Source organism: Ceratotherium simum, chromosome 35 (assembly GCF_057802395.1).
Source record: "Ceratotherium simum simum isolate JZ-2026a chromosome 35, ASM5780239v1, whole genome shotgun sequence".
Classification (NCBI taxonomy): domain Eukaryota; kingdom Metazoa; phylum Chordata; class Mammalia; order Perissodactyla; family Rhinocerotidae; genus Ceratotherium; species Ceratotherium simum.
In genome coordinates, this window is record NC_141934.1 from 24,840,792 (window position 1) to 24,859,655 (window position 18,864).

Below are 18,864 nucleotides of genomic sequence, written 5' to 3' on the forward strand. Positions count from 1 at the left end.
CAAACCAAGAGTCAGAAAAACCGACTATTAACAATAGTGATTCCTGGAAGCTGAAATTTGCAAGGGATCCTCCCTTTCTAAGTTTTACAATTTTACGATATTTGGGTTTTTTTTTTTTAAACAATAGTCATGGATAAAACTAGAAAAGAACAACAACAAATATCGTTAAGTTTGAAAAAAGAGAAAAGCTGGAGACTCTGGATGCTTGTTCTGGCTCTGTTGTTAACTAGCAGTGACACCGCTTAACCCTTCAGCTTCCTCATGTGTCAATTGAGGGACTGGAGGATCTTTGAGCTTCCTTCCAGTTTTCACATGCTATGATTGTAAAGCAAAGTTCACAACTACTCAGACAAAATGTAAATTCCTGCCTCCCTGGATTCTGGTGCCTGCTATGGAATTTCCGGTCTTCCTACTGTACCGCGGGTGTGTTTTGTCTTGCTTGTATCCTTCTTTTATGTATGCATTTTTTTTCTTACTAGTGCATGAGTTGTACAGAAACTTGTTCTAATGAATCATGTCAACAGCTAAGGCAGTGAGTCCACGGAGTTTGGTGGAAACTCCATTCAAATCTATGACTTTCACAATTAACTTGCATCTCCATGCATCGTTATCTTATTACAGCTTGAATGTGTGCCACTGAACTGGATTGAACCATTTTTTTAAGTTAAAAATAATAATAGCTATCATCTGTCAACTGGCTTGCTTTGTGCCAGGGATTGTGCTAAGAGATTTGCATACGCGATCTCATTTAATCCTCACAAAAACCCTGCGAGGGATGTGCTATTGTTATCATCATCCTCATTGTACAGATCAGAAAACCGAGGCTTAGAGAGGTTAAATAGTTCACTATTATTTGTCTTTGAACTTAGCTGGGATTTCTGTTTTAGTTGTCTATTGCTGTATAACAAACCACCTCAAAATTCAGTGGTTTTAAACAACCACCATTGTATTATCTCTATGGGTTGACTGGGTTCAGCTGCTTGGTTCTCATTCTCTTGTGTCTCTCTATGTGGCATCTCTATGTAGCATCTACACACAGCCTCTTCACACATTCTTTCCACGGGGTAGGGTGGACTTCTTACAAGGCTACTCAAGGCTTCCAAAAGCACACAGCAGAACTTCTTAATGCCTGGGCTCAGAAATCCCAGAACATCAACTCCACTGCATTCTGTTGGTTAAAGCGAGTCACAGAGCCAGTCCACATTCTACTGGGAGGGACCACATAGGGTGGGAGTACAGGAAGCATAGTTCATTGGGGGTGTTTTGGGAGACTTGCCTCTGCAAATGGTAAATGACATTGAGTTGGCTAGACACTTGGGAAATGAGAGACCTCTGGACCACTAATGAAGAGGAAGAAGTAGGAGAAATTGAGAAGTAAGGAGGTAGAGAGGAAATGGATGATACTGACAAGCAGGGACCTATAAAAAGAAAGGAGAAGGGCATTTCAGGATTTTGAAACATTGTGCTGAATTTAATGTAAAAACCCTAAGGGCAAACTGGAATAACCAAATAATCTTGAAAAAGAAGAACAAAGTTGGAGAACTTACACTTCCCAATTTAAAAACTTACTTCAAATCTACAGTAATCAAGACAGTGTGGTCCTTGGAATAGCCACATGCCAAAGAATGAAGTTGGACCGCTTCCTTGCAATGGACACAAAAATTAACTCAGAATGGATCACAGATCTAAATGTAAGACATACAACTCTCAGAAGAAAACCTAAGAATAAGTCTTCATGATCTTGGCTTAGGCAAAGCCTTCTAAGGTACAATACCAAATGCACATCTACAAAAGAAAAAATTGATACGTTAGACTTCACCACTTTAAAGAAGTGAAGTGTCTTTTTCTTTTTTTTTTTTACAAAAAACACACAAAACAAACAAGACCCTGTTTGTGGAAGAGTGTGGAAGAAGGCTTTTTCATACACTGTTGGTGGGAACATGTTGGCTCAGCCTTTTTGTTGGACAATTTGGTGGTATCTATCAAGATTATAATCAGAGCTAATATAATAAGAGCTAATACAAGATAATAAGATGAACTAACAGATGTAGTGCTTACTCTACGTTGGGCATTACTCTAGGTGTTTCATACATCTAAACTCATTTAGTACTCACAAACACCCTAGGGGCAGGTACTATTCTTGTCCCCATTCTACAGACGAGGAAAATAAAGCACTGAGAGGTTAGGTAACTTGCCCGAGATCACACAGCTAATAAGTAAAGGAAAATAGGATTTGAACCCAGACAGTCTGGCTCCAAGGGGCCATGCTGTCAGCCACTGTGCACACTGCCTCACCCAGTATGCCTGCCCTTTGACCCAACAATTCCACGTCTAAGAATTTATCTTCCAAAAATCCTGGCACGTGAATCCAAAGATAGTGCCTTCAGAATATTCACCATAGCATGGTGGCAATGGAGGAAAATTGGAAACAACTTAAATATCCATTAAAATGCCATTGGTTAAATAAACTATATGTGGTTCTTTTATACAACGAAATATAATTAAAACCCATGAGCTTGATCTCTGTTCTCATGTGGGAAGCTAGTCATGATAAAAATACTTGGCAAAACTGTATTTTATATATAATAATCCTACTTTAGCAAAACGAAAGACTCATTTGTGTGTGCAAGTATGTATATGCCCGGAATGTTAAGTCATCACCTCTAGGAAATGAGTTTAAAAGGAGTGAAAAGAAGACTTTTACATCTTACTTTATATATTTGTTTGTTCTTTGAATTTTAAAGCAAAAATATAAAGAAACGTAATTCCTTTTTAGAAAGAGAGAATCTGAAAGACTGTGAATAGTCTTCAGTCATGGTGGGTTGTAAACAGACCCTTCTCTCTCCGGTGGATCTCCTGGCTTCACCTCTTATCAGGTGTCCCGGCCCCAGCCTGGACTTTCCATCCCTGTCCCACTGATCTTCCTGTGGTTCCCAAGCAATCTGCTCTCGCTCATGTCTCTCCTCTCCAATTGGAGTACCTTTTCCCACTGACTCAGCTGGTTGCCTTCTCGCCATCCTTCAGGACCAAGTTCATGAGTCACTTCCTACGAGAAGGCTTCTCCCACCCCCTAAGTCTGGATTAAGGGTCCCTGGGTTCTCCTGTAGAGCCCTGTGTTTACCATTTTCACAGCTGTTGGCCTGAATGGTAATTTTATTTTTCCTTGGTTTCTACAATAGACCCCATGGGGTCAGGGGCTGTGTTTTTCATTTGTATTTCTACTGTACAGAGCTGGTGCCTAATAAATGTTCCTTGAAACAGAGAATGAATGAATGAATGAATGAATGAATGAATCTTTACAAGGAATAAAATATTGACCCTTTCCCACTCTCACTGTATCATCACTGGGAGCTGAATATAGATTAGGCCCATATGTGAGCCCATCTATTCATTCTACTCATCTCAACCTGTATATATATATACAACCTGTATATTTATGTATATAAATATACAACCTGTATAGTTTATGTATATAAATATACAACCTGTATAGTTTATGTATATAAATATACAACCTGTATGGTTTATGTATATAAATATACCACCTGTATAGTTATGTATACAAATATATATAAATACTATCTCAACCTTTATATATATATGTGTGTGTGTATATACATATATAAAATTTAGTGCCCCAGCTTCATGGATGAGCTCAGAAAGGTCTTGTGTTTAGTTTTAATGGTCGCTATTGCCATCTTGAAATTCTTAATACTTTTTGAACAAGGGAACTTGCATTTTCATTTTGCACTGGGCGCTGCAAATTGTGTAGCTGGTCCTGAAGCCATTTAAGCACTCACTGTGATGATGGGGTCTTGAGTCATATTGGAAACGTCTGGATTAGAAGGCCCAGAGGGCAAGCAAGTTGAGGTAGTGCATTGCAGTGTGGCCAACTCTCCACCTTGCTGTAGAATCTTAAACAATTGGCTTAACCCCTTGTGCTCAGAGTTCTAGTCCTGTCCAAGTAGCTCCTGCACTCTGGTGACTTCAGACACCATCTTAACCATTTCAGTTTTAATAAAGGGTAAGAAACCCATCCTGAGAATAGACCAGGCCTTAAATTTTTGCACTGTCAGCCAATAAAAGGTACCTCTTATTTTTTCCATACGATTCCTATAGACTCTGTGGTCTGATATCCCTGCTAGCTTTTGTTTGACTTTTCCTGAAAGACCCTGAGTAAGAGGAGAAAACATTTTCTTCTAAATCAATTACATTTTTCTATTTCAGGGAGTTTAAACAAAGTGTTGTCAACAAAGCTATACACCTCTTCCTTAAAATTTCTCAAGAACACTTCTTAATAAGATTTCTTTTTGTCACATTCTATGAATTTAAAACGGGAAGCAAAATTAGAGTCAAGACTGTCTTTGGCTTTTTGTTTGATTTTTCTTTCTTTTTGTTTGTTCTTGCTGTTTTTTAATGAGACCCTCTGCCCACCATGAGCTTCTGGATTTTTTAGACTTTTTTCCTTGGAGGGTAAAGTCTTAACAAGTCTTTTAACATAGGGTCACACACAGGACGCAGACTTCCTTTAGGAACCCATTTTTATTAGAGGAAGCAACAAGGGAGCAGCCCAGGAAAGAATTATAACTAAGAATAGAATTAAAAGCGGAAGTGTGGATTTTCACAGATTTCTTCCAGGAGGACATATGTTCCTTGATGCTGACAGGAATCCTTGCTTTTGCTCCTCCCCAGGCAACTGGAGAGCAGGGGGATTCAGGTAGTGACAATACAGCAGTACTTAGGGCCTCTGAACCCCAAGAGAAATTGCTTCTGTGCCTCAGTTTCTTTATGTGTAAAGTGTATTAACATAATAAGTCATAATATTGAGCACTTACTGCTAGACACCGTGCTTAATTCTTTACATGCACTTATTCATGCATTCAAATATTTATTGAGCACCTACTGTGTGCGAGCCCTCTTCTAGGCACTGGGGATGTCACAGTGAACAATGTCCCTATGCCTCAGGATCTTATGTTCGTTGAATCCACTCAGCGATCTTTTGAAGTCAACATTATTGTTACCCCCGTTTGACAGGTGAGGAGACTGAAGCTAAAAGTGGTTAAATAAAATATGCCCCCAGATCACACATCTAGTAAGTGGTTGGGCTGGGATTCAAACTTAGATTCATCTGACTTTCTACAGCCCCCGCTTTTCATCACGAGGCTGTGCAGGGCCTCTGAAAAAGGAAACAGTAAAGACAGCCGATAGGGGTGTTTCGAGGCCAAAGAACTAAAAGCCGGTAAGGTCCTGAAGTGCAGAGAGTACCCTAGAAAGTTGAGAAAGTGTAAATAAAGGAGCCAAGAGTGACTTTCACAACTTTGTGGCATGAGAACGGAGCTAAGGTTGGCTTGAAATCTTTCCTCCTAATCTAGGGCAGGGCAGCCTGTCATTTCATAGAATCATCTAGTTCTGGTGGATATAGGTACATGTTTGGGAAACTCATGTGCATAAGTGACACTTACCCTTTTTGCCCTTTGGTGTTTGTACACATTCCTCCAATAAGAGGAAAACACTAATGTTTGCAGAGAACAGGTCTAGAAACTATATTCATTGAAAGCGTGAAGGTCATTAACTTCTGTTTGCCGCACTTCCCCATCCCCCCCAAAAAAAACTTTGCTGTCACACAAGGGTTGACTGATGACCCTCCAGCTAAAAGGGACACTAGCACAGTGCCTGGCACAGAATATGAATTCAGTAAATAAGTGGAGAATGACTGAATGAATAATTTCAACTCATAGTCACATAACAAGCAGTCAAAAGCATGAACGCTGGACTCAGCACTTCCCAAAGGCCAACAGGATTTTTTCAAGCACTCAGCTCCCACTAGAAAAATCAGGGCAGGTAAACACATCCCTCAGCACCTTCTTTGAGATGGAACAACTTGCAGGAAAATGTGGAGCTAGAAGGAGGTCGGAGCGAATTATTTTGCAGTCATTCTTCCTGGGCTACTGAGAAGTCAGAAACGTATATAGGGCCCCTGTGAAGATCAAAATCATCAGGATCAAGACATCCCAATCTAAAGAGCCTCACTCAGACTGAAATAAAAGTATTGACTTACTTCAGTTTCTATTTCCCAAGACAAGTAACAATTTAAGGTCAGAAGACAGGAAATACTGGTAAGTCATTAAGTTCACTAACTCCCTCAGAGAGAGCACAGGACTAGTTTAAACATTGGTACCTATTCACTCAGCCATTTAAAATTACACAGGAGCCCAGCTCTTCCTAACCCCCTGCCCAACACACACATGCCCCATTACATGCATATATTGTCCCTTGTCATTGTAATCAGATCATATAAATGCAACCGACTCACATCTCAACTGGGACCTTCCAAAAAAGCGTAGTAACCCGAATTTCATTTCCAACAGTGAGGAAGATACAGCTAAGAAAGGGTGGCATTTTCAAAGCCCCCTACCCCTTAGCATGAAGTATTTCTAAGTCGTCCATCTGTCCTCCTTGATTTTGTCTGTTTGTCTGTTTTAGTGCCATTCAACACATGCGGAGATGCCACTGGACATCGGGTTGGCTTTGGAAGCTATTTGTTACACTGATGCAATTCTTGCGACAGAGGTTGGAATTGGCGTCCCTTCTGGCCTCCGTGTCTTGGAGCCTCCCGGACGTTTGGGTCTCAGACCGCTGATTTTGAGCTTGGAGTAGAATTTGGGGAACGAAGGACTTGAAAAGTAATACACCAGGGGGTCCAGCATGCTGTTCATGTAGGTGAAGCTGAGGGTAACGTGGAGGGCTACGTGAACAGACGGATCGCAAGCGCTCGTGGGCACCGTCCAGAGGAAATACAGTCTGGCCGACACGCTGGGCAGGTAGCATATGATGAACACAACGGCCACCACCATGATGAACCGGGTGGCCTTCTTCATCCGAGTCTGCCTGGCCAGCTGCTGCCTCTGCTTCAGGCTCCAGATAATCTTGAAGGAGCAAAATAAGATGATGCCAAGGGGCAGGAAGAACTCCAGCTGGAACATGACGTCGTGCCAGCCATTGGCTGACTCCATGATGAAGCTCTCACAAGATATGGTCTCCTTTTGCACACACAGATGGTTCTCCATCAAAAGATGCAGAGTGCCCAGGATGACCATGGTCCAAAGGGCACAGACGATGCCAGCCGCAGTCCGGTTGGAGATGGTGTTCACCATATGGTGGGGGTGGACCACTTTGAAATACCTGTCCACAGCCACCACCGTAAGGAAGACGATGCTCCCAGCCCTGTTCATGGCCAGCATGAAGAGCGCCACCCGACAGGGAATATCCTCAAAGGCCCAGCGTCTGTGTCTGTGGTAGTAGTCTGTCCGAAAGGGCAGGCAGATCATGAGAAGAAAGTCGGCCACGGCCAAGTTGAAAAGGTAAATAGTGCTCGGCTTCCAGGTCTTCATGTGAAAGCAGAAACCACACAGGGCGATGCCATTGCCCAGGGCGCCGAGCACGAAGGCCAGGATCAGCAGTGGTGGCATCACCTGAGGGATGGAATCCCCCTCGATGACGCAGCATGACTCGTTGTCCATGGTGGACAGAGGGCAAGTGCTCTGTGTGCCAGGCTGTGGGGTCCCCACAAAGACACAGATGCTTATCTGACGCTACTGCTCGCCCGGCTGCTGTTTTTCCAACCTCTTCACTCTGGGACGCGGGGACCACACGTGTACGTGGATGCAGCCACTCCCAGGAGAACAGAAACCAGTGAGGAAACGAGAGATTCGGGGAAGTCCTTTCTCTGGAGCCTGGGTCACAAGCTGCCTGTGTCCCCGAGAGCCGAAGCCTGTAGCATCTCAAGGCTTTGAAATGCATGTAATTTCGCACAAGCGGTCATTTCTGGGAAGCGGCTGGCAGCTCTGATGAGATTCATGCTGGAGAGGAGTTGTGGGGTCCAGCCCCAGAATGGTTTTATTTTCAGCCTTATGCCTTCTCCTTAGACTCACTCTGTGCTGGAGAGCACACAAAGCTGCTCAGAAGGTACGAGAGAAGCTTGTTTGTTCTCCCTCCCGGTGGAGAAATACAAACACTTCCCGGGGCCGTTCTGGGCCTCTGCCTCTGCCTTCCTCCCTAACCTTTGCCTGACCGCTCTGTCCTCTCCCCCGTCCCAGGGGGCGCTCCCAGGCTGTGCCAGAGGGGAGGCTTTGCTCTCCGGTCCTCAGAGCCATTTCCTGCGCCCACACCCAGAAATACAGCACTCAAACCTTGGAAGGGTCTGCGGAGGAAAAAAGCTCTGAAAACTGCACTTGTTGGTTGGTAAAAAAATTCCTTGAAGTGTGTTGCCTTTCCTCCCTCCATTTGCAACTCCGACCCTATGTACCCTTCCGTGGACCCAAGTGACCAGTTGCACAACCAGCAAGACCATGAAATGCATCTGAAGCCACTTCTCATAGATCTGTCTCTGTGAAACAGGAGCCAGCTCCTCCCTCTGCTGTTTGCAAAAGAGGATTTGGCTCTGAGTTTCCCACTGGCTGTTCAAAAAAGCCAAACACCATGATATATGTTTTTATTTTTATTTATTTATTTATTTATTTATTTTTTGTGAGGAAGATCAGCCCTGAGCTAACATCCATGCTAATCCTCCTCTTTTTGCTGAGAAAGACCAGCTCTGAGCTAACACCTATTGCCAATCCTCCTCCTTTTTCTCCCCAAAGCCCCAGTAGATAGTTGTATGTCATAGTTGCACATCCTTCTAGTTGCTGTATGTGGGACGCGGCCTCAGCATGGCCGGAGAAGCAATGCATCGGTGCGCGCCCGGGATCCGAACCCGGGCCACCAGCAGCGGAGCGCGAGCACTTAACCACTAAGCCACGGGGCCGGCCCATGATATATGTTTTTAATTTTAATTAAAATCAATTAAATAAAATCAATTAATGCTGAGCCCACTGACGGGGGCAAATGAAGGTCAGGGCGGTTGGTCAAGGAGTCTATCTCTAAAATAATTGTAGGTAAAAATAGATTGCACCAATGACGGGAGTCTTTGCTAAAATTTCCTCTCCTTTGGCTTTAGAGATGACCTATCTGCCCTGTGCCTTTCAGCTCCCAGCTGAGGAAACGGGTGGGGGAGGGAGTGCGTTGAAAGCATGCGGATGCTTTTTTCCAGATGCTGATTTAAGCTAAATTCTTCCCACTGAAGCCTGGACTCCAGATCAGCCCGACAACATCCCTCTCTGCCCTCACTCTAGCATGACCACTGTCACCTCCCACCTGTTGAAACTGTTGAAAGAGTTTCCTAACTGGTTTCCTTTCCTCTTGTCTATTCCCTGTAATTCCTCTCTCATTCCACAATGTGGTTTTTCTAAAGCACAGATACGATCATATCCTTTTTTCTCACTTAAAAACCTTCATTAGTTCTCTTCAATACTAAGGTGATAGACTAGATGGCCTGTGGGCCATATCTGGTTCAAAAACCAGTTTGGTTTAAAAACCTGGGACCATCCTATAAAAACCTGGATTTCCAGCATCTCTTGGAAAACTGGAAGATCTGGCCGCACTGGGCCAACAATCCCACATAGTAACAATCAGCTGGAGCAGAGAGTAGCCGCCTCCTTTAGTCAGGGCAAGAACTCTCCATTTTGCCACAGTCCCCACAACTCCCTATTACCTGGTCAGTTTCAAGCATTCACATGCCTGGTCTCTGTGGGATTTTGAGTTTGTCACCTCGGCTCTAGGTAAAGGTCACTTTACTTGGATTGGTATACAAAGCCCTTCACAGGTGTTCCTAAACTACCTTTCCAATATCATTCTCCTGCCACTTTCCTCCTCACACCCTACTTGTTAGTCTCATAACTTCTAATAAATGAGGGTGTCCTTCAGACATCTAAATTTAGCTCCCTCAATAATCCAAGAGGTCTTTGGAGACAAAGTCCATGTTCTTGCAGGAAGGACATAGAATAAGGATCTGAGTGACTAACTCCTACTTTTCATGAGAGCTGATAGCAGACGCTTTCACTCTGGGGGCCTCTGGGATTCTGTGAGAAGACGTGAACTAACAGGAGGTAACTAATGTGGGCTGTAACACTCCAGGGTGGGCAACACTCCAGGGTGGGTAACTCTGAATACCTTAATATGGTCAAGCTGGATTTTTCAACAAACGCAAAATATTCTTGCTTCTGTGCTGGCAGATGCTGTTGAGATTCTTATAAACACAAGTGCTTCCCTTTTCCTGCGTGACAAACATCTGCTTTTCTTTTCCGCACTCTTTCTGTCTTGTCAAATCACCTTCTCTCTCTCTTTGACTGTAGAATTAGCTGGAAGGCAGAGGATTAAGAAAGAAAAGATAGGTTTCTTTTTCTCTGAAGGTCTACTGTTGCATGTACGGGGGCAGGAGGTATGTGGGAAATCTCTGTACCTTCCCCTCAATTTTCCAGTGAACCTTAACTGCTCTAAGAAAAGTAGTCTTAAAAACAATGTTAAACCAAATTTTGTTACTGATCTTATTGTTACTGCTAGCTACTATTACAGTACCTAATGTAAAATAGAAGCTTTATTGATTTAAAAATGTTTATTCAGTGGACCTCCTAGGTGTTTTTGCTATATGCTTCAGGATCTCCCAAAAGAGGAAGGTATTATCTGCTGTCTGGAGCTCAGTGTTTAGTAGGGGAAATAAGACAAGTACGTAAATAACAATAAATAAAAGCAAATAGAATAAGCAGTTTAAGGTAATATTTTCCAAAATGTGGTAGATACACCACAGATGATAGGTGAGATTATTTTAGGTGATATAGAGTAATATACATATATATTTTGACTTTATAGCTATAACTTTATTTTAATATGTGTTTTAAAAAAATGCAACTGGTTCATTGGAGTTTTGTGCATGAGGGAGAGTTGTTAAAATTTCTAGGGGCAAAAATAGAAGGAACAGACATTCCAGACAAAATGAAGAGCATGGACAAAGTAAGGCTGGAGGGGGCATCTGAGGAACCTTCGAGGAGTTTGGAATTTGGAGTCTATGTCATGGAACTGTAAGGAACAAGATAGGCATGTCCAGTGGGGCTGTTTTGCAGGGGACCTTGAATTCAGTGGCGGTTGGGAGCCATTTTTGAGTGAGTGGAATTGTAAAGCATTGGAGGAATAGTTGAAAAAGAGAGAAGGGAAGCAACAGGCTTTTGTTCCCCCTCCTCTGCTCCCTGCCTGCCCTCCAGTACTGCCCATTGTCAACCACAAATTCTGCGGGCTCAGAGTCCCTGTTTTCTCTTTCTAATGTGTTCCATGGTGAGCCATATGGGGGATATTATAGATATCCACATCAATATTATCACTTAAAAAAAGTTTCTCATCCTCTTCCTCAGATTGCACATCAGACAAAGGGAACTGTTAGCTCTATCCATCAAATAGCTTAAGCAGTAAGCTTCCTTCCTTCTCCTTCCTTGCTCACCACAATCCCCAATCTGTTGATCATATGCCCTAAATCTCTCTCCACCCGCAGTGCTACCACTTTGGCTGGTCCAAAGTTCTGGAGGAACACAACTGCCTCCCGATTGGTCCTCCTCCAATCCATCCTCCAAAGCTCAAATCTGGTCGAATGCTCGAATAGCTCCCTCTTGTCCTTAGCAGGGAATTCGAGATGGCTGACAAGGCACCACGGGAACCGGCCTTGACACCTCCAACAAGAGCCATAACTATGTTTAGTATCCAAAGGCTGTCTTATAGGGCCCACTGGGGGAACATCTCCTTCCCTCCTGGTCCTGGATAACTCCTCTTTTTTTGGCCTCAGCCTAGACCAGTATCTTCCAATAGAACTTCTACAATAATGGAAAAGTTCTGTAATATACATGTAGCTATTGAGCACTTGAAATAGGGCTAGTGGGAACTGATCTTTCAATATCTTTTAATTGTAATAATTTAAAATTTAAAAGCCACCTGTAGTTTGGGGCTACCACATAGGAAGCCCATGGGACACCACTTCTTCTAACCCCCAAGCCTTCTGTGAATTTCCCTCTCTAGTCTGGGTTAGACCCTCTTCTCTGCACCATTTCTGCCACCCCCGCACTTAGCATGCAGTATTGTAACGTGTCTGACCCCAGCCCCCCATCTCTATGAAGACTAGCTCTGGGTCCAGTTCAGCTTTGCACGCCCAGAACATAGCCCAACGCCTGACACCAAGGGGACACCCAGTAAATATGTCCTGAATAAGTAAATGAACAAGTGATTCCAGAACTCTGCAGTTTACTTATTTTCCTGGCTGTGAGAAGACACCACTGAACAGGAAGGGTGAGTTGAAAGAACTTGTGAACACACCTGCCACGCTGATCTGGCGTGAGCTTGGGGCTCTTGGGCCCTGCAGTGCCGCCTCCTCCACTTTATAAGAGAACATTTCACTTTATATGTGATGGGGCAGGAAGTAGACATTTCTGTGGGGGCTGCCTAGTAGGTGGCAGGAGGAGGAACTGTCCCTGTGGCAGTGTATTGGGAAGACACACTTCTCCTGTGCATTTCTCCTTTACTCCCACACCACTGCCACACTCACAATTCTGATGCCAGATGCATGGGATTTTTCTTCCCACATCAAGCAATTCTCTGCGACACCAGCTGGGTGTCCTACAGTTCACTTCAGTTCTGACACTAACTGGAATTAGCACAGACCCCACAGGTTAAAGGCTCAGTCCCATGAGACTGTCCTCCACTTCAGATGCCAATTGCAAGTTGTGGGTGACTGGGGACAAGCGGTGCGTCGGTGCGCGCCCGGGATCCGAACCCAGGCCGCCAGCAGCGGAGCGCACGAACTTAACTGCTATGCCGCGGGGCCAGCCCCAAGACCAATATTTTTTATATATTTCTTCTTGTTTCACAGGTAGAGATCCAGGGACTCTGCTTCCCCAGATGCCCTTCCCGGCCAGGGACCTGAGTCTGTGACTGTATTCGCTTCCTGTGGCTGTTGTAATAAATTATCACAAGCTTGGTGGCTTAAAACAACAGAAATTTATTCTCTCGAAGTTCTGGAAACTAGAAGTTTGAAACGAAGGTGTTGCAGGGCTGTGCTCCCTCCAGAGGCTCTAGGGAAGAGCTTGTTTCTTGCTTTGTCCAGCTTCTGGTGGCTGCTGGCACACCTTGGCTTGTGGCCGCATCACTCCAATCTCTGCCTCCATGGTCACATGGCCCTCTCTGTGTGCCTCTTATAAGGACACTTGCCATTGGACTTAGAGCCCAGATAATCCAGGATGATCTCATCTCAGGACTGTTAATTACATCTGCAAAGATTCTTTTTCCAAATAAGGCCATATTCACAGTTTTCAGGGGTGAAGACGTGGACATATCTTTTGTGGGGCAACAACCATTCAACTCACTACAGTGACCTTTTCAATCTCAGTGTTTGAGTCCTAGAGTTCCTTTCTCTACCCAACTATTTCAAAATGCCCTCTATGGGAAGGGAAGCCACTAGGAAGACCAAATTTAAATCTAAATGATTTATCATGTTTTTTGTTCATTTCTGCTCAATAGGGCCGCAGCCCAGGAGAAAGCTGGGGGCCTAAAAGTTAAGAGGAGGGATGGGGATTGCTTCACAGTATGACTGGGGGGTTACCCTGACCTGACACAAGCTCTGACAAGGCAGTTCCTCACCATTTCAAAATTAGTCTTAAAAATTGCAAACAGGGGCCGGCCCTGTGGCTTAGCGGTGAAGTGCTCACGCTCCGCTGCTGGCGGCCTGGGTTCGGATCCCGGGCGCGCACCGACGCACCACTTCTCCGGCCATGCTGAGGCCTAGTCCCACATACATGCAACTAGAAGGATGTGCAGCTATGACATACAACTATATACTGGGGCTTTGGGGGGAAAAACATAAATAAATAAAATTTTAAAAAAATTGCAAACAATAGATTTTCTACATATAAAGTACAAGAAAAATCAAGAAGAGAGGAGGAAACTGTAGATTCAAAGAGATTTGAGAGATACATTAACCAATTGTTTGTGCTCTGACTCAAACAACTCCAACTGTTAAAAAGTATGAGGTGTTTGGGGAAATCTGAACACTGATTGGCTAATTAAGGATATTAAGGAATTATTGCTAATTATCATAGATGTGATAATGGTATTTCAGTTACGTTTAAAGAAGGAGTCCTTGGGGCTGGCCCTGTGGCTTGGCAATTAGGTGCTCGTGCTCCGCTGCTGGCGGCCCGGGTTCAGATCCCAGGCGCACACCGATGCACCGCTTCTCCGGCCATGCTGAGGCTGCGACCCACATACAGCAACTAGAAGGATGTGCAACTGTGACATACAACTATCTACTGGGGCTTTGGGGAAAAAAAAAATAAAATAAACCTTTAAAAAAGAAAAAAAAAGGAGTCCTTATCTTTTAGAAATAAATACTGAAATATGTGTAAATGAAATTATATGATATTTGGGACGCAATTCCAAGGAATTCAACAAGAGAGGGGGACAGAAATAGAAAAAGAGATGTTATGAGTTTTTTATAGCTGGAATATGAGAACATGGACATTCATTGTCCTCTTCTCTCTCCTTGTCTACATTTTCCATAATAAAAAGTTAAATAAAATTGAAAGCAACTTAATTGCCAGTGGGAAATGAGATAAATTATGGAGACTCCATTCAATAAAATACTATATACTTATTAAAAAGAATAATAGCATTCACTTATATAACACTTCCTTCAGGCCAAGCCCTGTTCCAAGCTTCTCTGCTATCCATATAGAATGAGACTGAGTTATAAGTACTGACCCAGAAAGATGTCCAAGATATACAGTTAACTGAAAAAAATAAATATAAAAAATGTACTGGAGTTTGTGTAGCATAGTCCCATGTTTTGAAGTTAAAAAATAATACATATGCCCTCGTACATTGCTGGTGGGAATGCAAAATGGTTCAGCTGCAATGGAAAACAGTTTGGCAGTTCCTCAAAAGTTATAATTGCCACATAACTCAATGATTTCACTCCTAGGTATAGACCCAAAAGAACTGAAAACAGGACTCAAACAGATACTTGTACACGAAAGCTCATAGCAGTTCATATTCACAATCGACAAAAGGTGGTGTGAAGATTTATTTTATGTGTCAACTTGGCTGGGCCAGTGTGCCCAGATATTTGGCCAAACATTTTCTGGATGTTTCTGTGAGGTTGTCTTTTGGATGAGATTAACATTTAAATTGGTGGACTTTGAGTAAAGCAGATTGCCCTCTATAATATGGGTGAACCCCATCCAACCAGTTGAAGGCCTTACTAGAACAAAGACTGACCTCTCCAAAGCAAGAAGAAATTCTGCCAGAAGATGGCCTTCAGACGTGACTGCAACATTGGCTCTTCCCTAGGTATCCAGCCTGCCAGCCTACCCTGCAGATTTTGGACTTTCCAGTCTTCATAATCGTATAAGCCAATTCCTTAAAATCTCTCTTTAGATATATATACATATTATATATATATATACACACATCCTACTCGTTCTGTTTCTCTGAAGAATCCTGACTAATACAGGTAGAAACACCCCAAATGTTCATCAACAGATGAATGGATAAACAAATTGTGGTATATACATACAATGGAATATTATTTCACTATAAAAAGCAATGATTCATTCTACAAAGTATACGAACCTCAAAAACATTCTAAGTGAAAGAATTCAGCCACAAAAGGTAACATATTGTATGATTCCATTTATATGAAATGTCCAGAATAGATAAATCATAAAGACAGAAAGTAGATTAGTGTTTGCCAGGGACTGGAGATAGAGGAGAATGGGGAGTGTGTGCTAATGGGTACACATTTTTGGGGGGTGATGAAAATGTTTTGGAACTAGGTAGAGGTGGTGTTTGCACAACCATGTACCAAATGCCACTGAATTACAATTACTGAACTACAACCACTTTAAATGGTTAATTTTATGTGAATTGCAACTCAATAAAAAAATATGTATATGCATTTTAAAAATCTGGAAGATGAGAATACATATTCTGGAGTTAGGCTGCCTGGGTTTAAAGTTAATTCTCTCCCTTATTGGCTTTGAGATCTTGCAAGCTACTTCACCTCCTTAAGGTTCAATTTCCTCGTGTATAAAATGGAAATGATATTACCCACATCATTCGAATATGAAGGTAAAATGAGTTAATCTATGTAAAGTGCTTAGAACAGTGTACAACACACAGTAGATGCTGTATGTTTTAGCTAATATTCCTATTATTATTACTATTATCATTATATGCGCCAAAATGTTAACAGCACTCTGGAGAAGCAGAAACTTTCATTTTTCACCATGCACACTTCTGTATTGTTTGAATATCTTGTAATCTTTTTATAATAAAAGAGAGAGATATTTAAATGTGTTGTAATACAACTCTCAGAGTGTCAAGGGGCTTTGGGCCCCTTAGATGAGGGAGGTCTTTGATTTGACTTAGCAAAGATGGGTTTCACGGCAAACTTAACAAAGCGCTTGCCCCATCGTGATAAAAGGGTATCATCTGGGCCAGCTCCGTGGCTTAGCGGTTAAGTGCACACGCTCTGATGCTGGCGGCCCGGGTTCGGATCCCGGGCACGCCCCAAGGCACCACTTCTCCGTCCAACGCGAGGCCGAGTCCCACGTACAGCAACTAGAAGGATGTGAACCTATGACATACAACTGTCTACTGGGGCTTTGGGGGGAAAAAAATGAATAAATAAAATCTTTAAAAAAAAAAAAAAAAGGGTATCATCTTTGTAAATTAGTCCTCCTCTATGTTGAATATTGATGGGCCTTTTGTGGCAGAATTCGTTGTGTCCCTTGTCAGTCCTGCATTGCAAGAAGAGCAAATGACCTTATTAAACTTCTGCTTTTTGGAGAAGTAGAACAGGTTGGTTTTCGTTAACCTCTGTCATGCCTGCTCCTTCCCTATCATCTCAGCCCCCTGATCCTTCTCCCTTCGAGCAGGGCTGCTGGGATCAAGAGCTCAGATGACAGGTAGTTTTATGCTGTTTTTGTCTTTCCAGTATCATGTGCCCTCCTTTTGGCTTTAACACCCTGGTTTCCCTTGCTGACCCATCCATCCCTGAGGTTTGGCCGTCTCTGAGGTTTGGGAGGATTTGGCTCCATCCCTTGGCTCCAGGAATGGGCATGTGACCTGGCCAGGCAAGTCAGATCATTTCATCCCTGCAGCCACTGTGATTGGCTCAGTGGTCGGCACAGGACTCAAAAGGCTAATGATTCACTGTCTTAGTCCACTTGGGCTGCTCTAACAAAATACCACAGACTGAGTGGCTTATAAACAACAGAAATTTATTTCTCACAGTTCTAGAGGCTGGGAAGTCCAAGATCTACATGCCGGCAGATTCATTGTCTGGTGAGGGCCACTTCCTGACTGCTGTTCTCACATGGCAGAAGGATGAAGGGAGCTCTCTGGGGTCTCTTTTATAAGAGCACTAATCCCACCTCATGACCTAATCAGCTCCCAAAGGCCCGGCCTCCAAATACTATCACATTGAGGGTTAGGATTTCAACATATGAATTTTGAGGGGATGTAAACATTCAGTCTACGACAGATACTAACCTGAGTTGTTTGCTAGAACCATTGGAAGAGATAATCCCTCTTCCTTCTGGGATTGCTAAACTAGTAGAAAATAATCTAAGTATTTGGGGAATATGAAGAAAGCACAGGGAAGGAGGCAAGAGATGAAAAGAGATAATTTCCTTTTTAAAAAAACTTTTTGGGCCCGTGCCATGGCTTAGCGGTTAAGTGCGCACGCTGCTGGCTGCCGGGTTCGGATCCCGGGCGCGCACCGACCCACCGCTTCTCCGGCCATGCTGAGGCCGCGCGTCCCACATACAGCCACTAGAAGGATGTGCAGCTATGATGTACAACTATCTACTGGGGCTTTGGGGGGATAAATAAATAAAATTATAAAAAAAAAACAAAAACTTTTCAATTTGAAATGATTTCAAACTTACAGAAAAACTGCAAGGATAATACAAAATAACTCCCATACATTTACCTAGAACTACCAACCATAAGCACTTTTCACAATTGCCTAACAATTCTCTGAGAGACATAGATTCTTTTTTTTCTTTTTTTGTGAGGAAGATCAGCCCTGAGCTAACATCCGTGCTAATCCTCCTCTTTTTGCTGAGGAAGACCGGCTCTGAGCTAACATCTATTGCCAATCCTCCTCCATTTTTTTCCCCAAAGACCCAGTAGATAGTTGTATGTCATAGTTGCACAGCCTTCTAGTTGCTGTATGTGGGACGCGGCCTTAGCATGGCTGGAGAAGCGGTGCGTCGGTGCGTGCCCGGGATCCGAACCGGGCCACCAGTAGCGGAGTGCGCGCACTTAACCGCTAAGCCACGGGGCCGGCCCAAGAGATAGATTCTTGAATATGTTGTTTTATCTCTAGGATCCAGCTATGCCTGAAACTGGAATCCACTGCTGGATTCTTAAAACATTTTTCATTAAAAAATTTTTTTTTCTAAACCAGTTTGAACATCAAAGATCCAAGAGAAAGGTGCCATCTTGCTCTTGAGAGAGCAATTCTTGAGGGATATCCATCCTTCAAGAGAGAAAGCTGACAAATCAAAACTCTCTTTTCAGAAAAACAATAAATCTTTTCAATTTAGACCAGAGCTAAGAGATGAAGAATTTATTGATTTTGAAGGTAGCTCATATACCTTGGGAATAAATTGAGCCCAATTCACTTAGCAGTTCTCATCCATGGGCATCTTCATCCACTGTATGTTGAATTCAGTTTTACGTATGGCATGTGTCTGGTAATTTTTCATATTGCTAATATGAAAGTATTAGAGTTTGAAATTTTATTTACTTAAACAAATGAGACAAGGTTGTAATTAGTATTCGGGTGGTGAACATGATGTAATCTATGCAGAAATAGAAGTATAATGATGTACACTGGAAATTTATACAATGTTATAAACCAATGTTACTGCAATAAACAAAAAATTTAAA

At 42.9% G+C, this 18,864-nt stretch overlaps 1 protein-coding gene across 1 annotated transcript; it reads right to left on the reverse strand.

Annotated features, from left to right (window-relative positions):
- Positions 1 to 6,489: 6,489 nt before the first annotated feature.
- On the reverse strand, positions 6,490 to 7,520 carry HCAR1 (hydroxycarboxylic acid receptor 1). Its single transcript, XM_014787149.2, is given in 2 exon segments — positions 6,490 to 6,578; positions 6,581 to 7,520. Coding segments are annotated over 2 exon segments (1,029 nt in total).
- Positions 7,521 to 18,864: the final 11,344 nt, after the last annotated feature.